Raw genomic sequence first — 8,000 nt, 5'->3', positions numbered from 1 at the left:
CCCTGTATCTTCTAGTTATGTTATCTCGTTCTCTTCCTTTGTTTGCCATTCAATCTAAGATTTTTCCTATGCTTTCTTTGCATCATGGACTAACAGTGGCCACGGCGTCCCCATGCATGAGATTCTGCCTGAAACAGATGATGATGGAAAAGCACTTAGGCACAAGTCTTAACCTTTAGGAGCCTATTTTCCCATCTGTAAGATGGGAATACTATCTAACTACTGTGTGACTGAAATGGACATGTAACTTGGTATTGGTAATAGCAGTGCAGTTTATAATATATGATAAACAAATATTTATTAAAAGAATGAGCAAATGAATGGATGGATTTACTAAAATGAAGGTAAAGTTTATAAGAATGTGTGCATATGTTTAGGTTGGAAAGCCAGCAGGTTGATAAAGGAATGAAATACCTAATTTAACTTAGAAATACTCTAAGAAAACAGCTTTCTGATGAGAAGAATCACTTAGCGATATATGACGTGTTGTGCTTCATACAAATTAGGACTCATGAAATTGTGAAGAGCTCCATTTAACACACAACTTTGAAATGCAAGAGATGATGTGTTAACCGGCCAATTACCCAGCCTCTTAAAAACCCTGATTGTCGTACAAAAGTGCCATTTCAGTTTTCACTAGGTTCTGTGTAAGGTAAACGTGGTGCTACAGCAGAACACCTCACAGCTCATTTGCTGATACAAGTCACTCACCACTTTTACGTACCAGTTTAGAATAGTAATCTGAATTTTATTAAAAACAAAAATAAATCTAAAAAGCTTCCTTCAATTACAAGTATGGACAAGAATTTCTGCATTACATCATTTGACATAAAATGTTCTGAATGACAGAAGTAGAAGTAGAACTTACTACCATTTGAAGACAGGAGTTGAGCGCTGAAAACCACACACATTTATAGAAAGAAACCAAAGTTTCACAGGGAAGACCTGTGATCTCTGGCTACAGGAGCTGAAATTAGGAACATGAAAGAAACTTGAAGAGAGAAGACATTCAATACTCTAAAATACTTCAGCAAAAATAGTCAAACATTTGTAAACAACTTTTAACAAATCTTTATACGCTGTGTTGCTATACGGTAAATATTCTTAACTGATTATTCTTCAACTCAAAAAAGTGATTTTTATTGCTCATGAATACTTCCCACTAGATTAGATAAAAGCTTTCTTTCTTTCCCTGGAGGCAAGAGTAAAATGTAATTAGGGCTTACTCAGTGATTGTTTTTGAATTTCTTAGACTGGAGCATTCCAGCCACTTGCTTGGCTGTTTGTGATTTCTACCCAAAAAACGGAGGTCAAAATACATTGTAAAACCACAGCGAATAAGTTTGGCTCCTTGTTAACATTTTTATTTGCAGGTTTGATGGATAAGGACACTGATGAAACTGGCTGTGGATTTTAATTATCCCCAGTATCTTTTTCTCCCATCTCCAGGGATCATCAGGACTTAAAAGCATGAAATTGACAACACAACTACTTAAAAACAGAGTAAGGCTGAACTGTACTCAATTATCCGGGGCAACTACAGTACTGAAAATCCCAAGGAACTTACTGTAAACAAACAAGCAACTGTTCAACAGCCTCTTGCATTTGGTACCATGACTAAATCTACTATTTTCTTCCATTTAGCTATTTGGATATTTTTATGAAATGACTACAAGTAAAAACTGTAATAAAATTTCCCTTTAAGTGTGTTATGATACAGCAAAACACATCAATAACTACAAATAAAATCTGAAATCTTGAATGCTAAATCCTAATGGCAACATCAAGCCTTAGCATTCACGCTTGGATATCTCGTGCTCCGAGATAAAAGGCCTCTTTAAAGTGACTAGGTCCCTTTCAGTGGAGTGACAGATGTACATACAAGCAACAATGCTATGGAGGAGTCATGCTTTATCCTAGTCTACAGTTATTTTCTCTGCCGATTTTATTTTACTATTACTATGCTGAACCCAATATCTGTTTCAGCTAGGTAATCAAATTATTTGGGAACAATAACACTCCTTTTATTTAAATTAAATGATAGAAGACATTTATTTCCGGGAAGCTTTCTAAAATAGCTTTTGAAGAAGCTAAAAATAACAGTTTAGTACAAACTGTCCTTCACCTGTATTGCTTGTATACACAAGGAATTCATTATAAAACTCAGTGGTAGGAGGGAAAAATAATGGAAGAAAAAGTTACCTGCTTTAGCATTTTAAAGAATAGTTTTGATAACTTCTTAGATCTTGCTTATCTGAAATAGAGCAAAAACTGCAATACGGTCATGACAGAATTCTAATAATCACAGCAATTAATGCCTTCATTTTGAACTGTTTCTTCCTAAAACATTAATGCTATAAAAATCAGATTGATGACATCCTTGTTTGAAAGACACCTTGTATTGGTATCAAAATGTGACTTATTTTAACACCAACTGAAAAAATACAGTTTGCATAGTCTATTATTTCAATGTCATATTATTATTAAAGTTATTCTGAAGGTTTTGGTAGCAAAATTACTGGTAACAATATAAATACTCTGTAAGTGTTGAAATTATTTTAAAAGTGTTGAAAGGCAGCAGGAATTCTACGGGATTGTAAGGAAAATCAACTATTTCAATATCCAGGATAGTTAGGATACTTGTTGAATTTATATTTACTTTTTTAACTTCCTTCTGATTTGCCTGGTTTATTCCTCATTTGGTATCATAAAAAGAAATTTAAGCCCAAGCCTTTTTTAGCTGGAGCAATAATTTCTATTTTCCATTATTTTTCTTCATTTTTTTTTCAAATACATGAGAAAACAATCCAAGAATCATTGCAGGAAGAAATGATCATTTAAGCTCAATCATGTTCTTTTGCCTTTTAATTTCATTTAAGAGATTAATATTAGTCATAAAAGCTTTACAGTTTCAACACACATACACACAATCACAGAATTAAAAATCTTTACTCCTTAAAAAAAAAAAGAGTTCCATTTTGTTCAATGTATCACAATCAAATCTTAGTCTAACAAAATCTGGTAAAACTGCTTTCATTAAATAGAGCAGCTGCCACTTACCTTTACATATTTTACGGATGGAACTGAGTTCAGTACTGATCCAAGGATGCTGGCATCAAAGCCCTTATGCTGAACTATCCCTAAAGGTTCTGTATTTCCGTAATATACCACCAATCACTCTAAATTTATAATACCCTGTCTTTAACTTGGTATATGCCATGTTTTGGGAAAAAAATTATTAGTATTTTGAGATGAGATACAAGAATAAAGTCATTCTTGAGGTTCCACCTCTAATATGAAAAAATGGACGATGTTTGCACATAGCAGCTAGTTTGATACCTCCTGTTCTGTTAGGCTAGCCTTCACACAATGAGCATGCATATACAGCCACAGTTCACTGCATCTGTTTTGAAGTTGCAAAGTGCTGCTCATTCAAGTCACAGATGCTACCATGTTATGCAATGAAACAGTAAAATTTTATGTCCACCATGAGAAAAGGAAAATAAACAATGAAACAAATGCAGCAAATATAGGCAGTTGGCATTCAGAACACGCCAAAAAGCTAACACTTATGAATTGTCATTTTAAGGTTTTCCTTTCCTTAAAAAAAAAGTCTTTCTTTGCATATTTCAAAATGTAACGGTCCCAGAGAATCATGAAGTGCCTTGTCGTTTCTGCTGCTGACTTCTGATGACCTCTAGTTGTTTTTTGCATTGCTGGTAGTAAGTAGAAAGGCTTTTGTTTTCATCTAAAAGCTTTTTATGTTCCTGTACCAGGCGAGATGTATTTTGCTGGTCCTTTTCATCCTGGTCCAGTTCTGCAACTAGTTCTTGCCTACAAACAAATACCACATAATATTACACATGATGGAAAAATTCATACCTTACTAGCTGATGATGGAAGCTCAATTAATGAGAATTTTTATTCTGGGTTTATCATTTTGCATCTTAGGTACACTGCTCAAGCATAATTATGGACTAGGGTAGAACTCTCATCTATTTCTAGTGTAATCATGCAAATATCATAATCCTTTTATTAAGTAACTGTACTTGGATAAATAGTGAAGCACATAAAATGGTAAAATAAAAGTTTCAGAAAATTTCATTTTCTATCCTCTTTTTGTATAGGAAGGATGAAAAAAGGCTGGGAAAGGTTCTATCTGGCTATGGGAAAATATCATGAAGTTATTATCATTCACATTCTACTTTTATACTCATTCGCATTCTGAAGTCACAATCCTACTTAACTATAGTAGAGAGTGGTAAGCTAACAGAAAATTTGCAAGCTAATTAAAATAAATGCTATCGAATTTAAAGCTTTTTCCCATTTTAAAGCAGTGAGAAAAATTACAAAGTACCACTTCTTTTAAAATACTTACATCTGCAAGCATTTTCAGGAAAGACCCTCATTCTTTTATAGTCTGATAAACTTATTTAAGTCCCTTTTATTCAGGAACTATTAAGTATTCCCAAAAAAGATGCATCTTTAGGCATTTCCTAAAGTGAGGTTACTGGATATAAATGAATAATCAATAAAAGGTCCTTAAGCAAAATAATTACCTAATACTATTTCTGAAAGTATTTAAAATTAATTAAAACTGTCACAGTTTTCACAGCCAACAGCCTACTCTACCATTTGTTTTTTCCAGCATAGAACTCTTCTTTCAAATGATTAAAGTATGGCAAAAGTATAGGTTAAACACGTGAAATAAGAAATCAAGCTTTTTTAACATAAAGTGCCAGCAGTTCCATAATTACTTCTACGATTTCCAGACTGTAGTATTTAATTTCCTATTTAGGCTTACCTTTCAAATACTAGGTTGGTTCCATTTAAATCACAGTATCAATAAATTGTGAAAAAACAATCTATTCTCTCTTTGTTTTTGAAGCACATACAGAAAGTTTTTCACAAATTCAGAAAAAAACCTTTCATTTATTTAGATTAAAATTAATGAAGGGAATCCTATTATCATACATATATAAAGTTGCCAAAATTTTTTCCTTAACACTTCATTTTAGTTCCCACTAAGAATTCAGTTTCCTAAGTATAAAACTTCCTGAAGGTCATGCTTAAGAAAACTGAAGATACATACATATTTAAGAACTGTGAATGTAGTAGTAAGGAAATTAGACTGGATTTCTTTAAAAAGGGAGGAAGGCAGTTTCTATAACACCTTAGAAAAACACTCAGTTATGAAATACAGTCTTTTAATAAGTAATCCAACCCTAAACATACACTTGGAAAAAGTGTATCTACAAAAATGTTTTCAAGATAAGGCATAACTGAATGTTAGTAAATCAAATTATTTTATCTATGTACAAGAAAACAATAAATCTTTATAACAATAAATCTAAACAGTTCTAAGAACATAAAACAATGGGTATAGAGCACCAGTTTATTTTCCATAGCACTAATATGATATAGCCAAAAGGATTGAGTTTTGCATAAGAAATTTTTAGTAAAAGGGTGCTTAAAGCTTAAACAAGTTGAAAGTATACTTAATGACTAATTCTAAAAACTACGTTTTCATTGCACCTTATCATATTTTAAACTCAAAATACTAATGTATTTTTATTTTTATTCATAAAAAATAACTTACTTTCTCTGTAATAACAATGCAATTTCTGTTTGCACTTTCATATATTCTTGTGCCATTTTACAATGCTGTTCAAACACTGCCATAGATTCTTTGGAGTTTGGGCACGGTGCTAGAGGCTGAAAATAATCAGGAATGTTAAAACATAATTACATCAAATTTCAATATCTAGCTGAGAGTTAACACAGAGACTGTGATATATTTTTATAGCACTAAAGCAATGATCTTTTAAAAATAACTGTTAAACCATGCCCTAGAAAATCTCAGGGTCCTTTTGTCAGAGTTAACTCAGCATTTAAATTTACTCTTGCTGTTTTAACAGTTTGTTACAGAGAACCATGATTGTTGGAGTTGTAGTCTCTGGTATGACATTTCAGGTTGCAAACAGGATCAAACTAAAAGATGTTTATAGCCCTCATACTCATGAGGAGGCACTGAAGTATATTATTTACATTTTCAGTCACTATGAACACGAGAATGTATCACAAATGTATTAGATAGAAATAAACCTATGAGTTTTGTTTTAACGCACTAAAATTAAACAGTGAAAATGTAATGCTTAGCAGTACTAAGGAAAGATACTGGAGGATTTTAAGATGACTGAAAAGATAAGAATATGAGTCTGCCAATTTAATGTTTAATTAACTTAACCAAAAAAATTGTTTATTTTGATTTGATTCTAAAAAGTTCAAGGAGGCCAACTAAAAGGATAAATTAAGGACTATAGAATGATGGGTGGCAACACAATTGTCAGCTTTAAACTCTCTCAGAAGAAAAACGTCAGCTTCCAATGAGAAAGTACTCCTTTACCTGTAGTTGGTGATCCAGTGTAAGATAAGCCATTGGGATGGAGTTATCTGATCCATTGGTATCTAGAATCAAGCATGTATTTTATTCATTTTCTGTCACAAATAGTTATAAATGAACAGCAAGAAAGCATGAATGAAATGCTTTTTTTCTCCTAAAGTAAATATTATGTAAATTAAAAGTTATGGCTATTGGTAATGGAAGAGTCTGTTTCTGAATTCTAAAGGTTAAAAAAGGGATATTCAATTATCAGATATTAGAATACAATCATATTCTCATACCTATAATTTAAGTTGACTATGAACTGAATAGAACACAATATATCAGAGCTTCTAAGCTCTGAGTTAATTAAAAACAAAAACAGTGATATGAGACCTTTATATTTTAAATTCAGTCTTAATTGACCCTATCTAATCAAACCCCACATCTCTTTTCTTTATCATGCTAAGTTTATTTTATAGAAGGCTATGTCAACTCTGTTAATATCCATGTTCCTTAACAGGGAAAGGGAGAAAGCAGAGACACATTCTCTTCCAGAGGATCACTTTCAATTTATATAGGTTATAATGTGACCCCCACCACTCACCTCACCCTTCCTAGTAAGAATCACTGCAGAAAATGAGATGTTGGTGATGCGAGTGTATTACAAATATGAACAGTAAGGGACCAGAAAGAGGATGAAACCTGTGGCTCAATGTCATGCCGAAAACAGGTAAGTTGATTAATTCAAACAACCAGTCAATTTTATAAAATTATTTGAATAGAACGCTTTTGTTTATATTTCAGAAGAGGTAAAACTGCCATACAACTTCACTGAGATGCATGGGATAGTCTCTTCTCAACATTAATGGTTACGTAGAACAGTTCCAGAAGTAAGCAGAATAACTCTGAAGTAATACAGAATTTTCTACTTCAGAAGTAGTTGCTTTCCCACTGTTAGTAGAGAAAAAATGAGCTAAATGAGTGAGCTGTTCAGCCTTTTTCTGACGAATAACTCCTTGAAGGAGTGGTGTGGATAAAGGCAAGTCAGGATGACAGCAGATGCACTGTATGCAATCCAGAAAAACTCAAGATGGGTTGCTGGCTCAGTAATCTTCCAATTTACTGTTAGCTGATATTCCAGTTTTTTTTTTTTTTTTTTTTGCTTTTGTTTTTTTTTAAAGCCACTGAGAATGTGCTTGCAAGAAACTCCAAAAGCTAATTAGCGAAATCAGACCAAATGAGATAATACCTGTGAGGAACACCATGCAATGCTGGCGTATATTAAGCACTCAACACATGACGGTAGTTATCATTATCATTCATATTAAATGGAGAATTAGAAAGAACAATTTAAAACAGTATAGTATGAATTGTATATTGAAAAATAATGTTTATTAAATATTGGAGGGCAATACAGAAAAACAGTAGAGACTTAAGGCACTTACCATTAAAGCTCATACACAGTACTAACATAAATGTGTGTTTTTCTGAAGTGGCTCAACAAGAAATACACTTAATTTGTTATTTCTCTGACCAACTCTCCTCCCACCCCAACAGTAGTTTCAAACTATGCTCCCACATAAATACTGCTTTCCACAAAACTAAAACTGATTTA

At 32.7% G+C, this 8,000-nt stretch overlaps 1 protein-coding gene across 2 annotated transcripts in view; it reads right to left on the bottom strand.

The window, feature by feature from the left end:
* Positions 1-721: 721 nt before the first annotated feature.
* Positions 722-8,000, bottom strand: part of MAP3K7 (mitogen-activated protein kinase kinase kinase 7) — a 72,979-nt gene continuing 65,700 nt past the window's right edge. For both annotated transcript variants that reach the window (XM_008006642.3, XM_008006643.3), the window contains 3 exons: positions 6,407-6,468; positions 5,600-5,715; positions 722-3,834 (listed from right to left, as the gene is read on the bottom strand). In XM_008006642.3, coding sequence (XP_008004833.1) covers positions 3,654-3,834; positions 5,600-5,715; positions 6,407-6,468 — 359 coding nt within the window. In that variant the 3' untranslated portion in view covers positions 722-3,653. The remainder of the gene's footprint in view (positions 3,835-5,599; positions 5,716-6,406; positions 6,469-8,000) is intronic.

This window comes from Chlorocebus sabaeus, chromosome 13 (genome assembly GCF_047675955.1).
Source record: "Chlorocebus sabaeus isolate Y175 chromosome 13, mChlSab1.0.hap1, whole genome shotgun sequence".
Taxonomy (NCBI): Eukaryota; Metazoa; Chordata; class Mammalia; order Primates; family Cercopithecidae; genus Chlorocebus; species Chlorocebus sabaeus.
The sequence above is the reverse complement of the archived record's forward strand: the minus strand, read 5'-3'. Positions and strand labels throughout refer to the sequence as shown.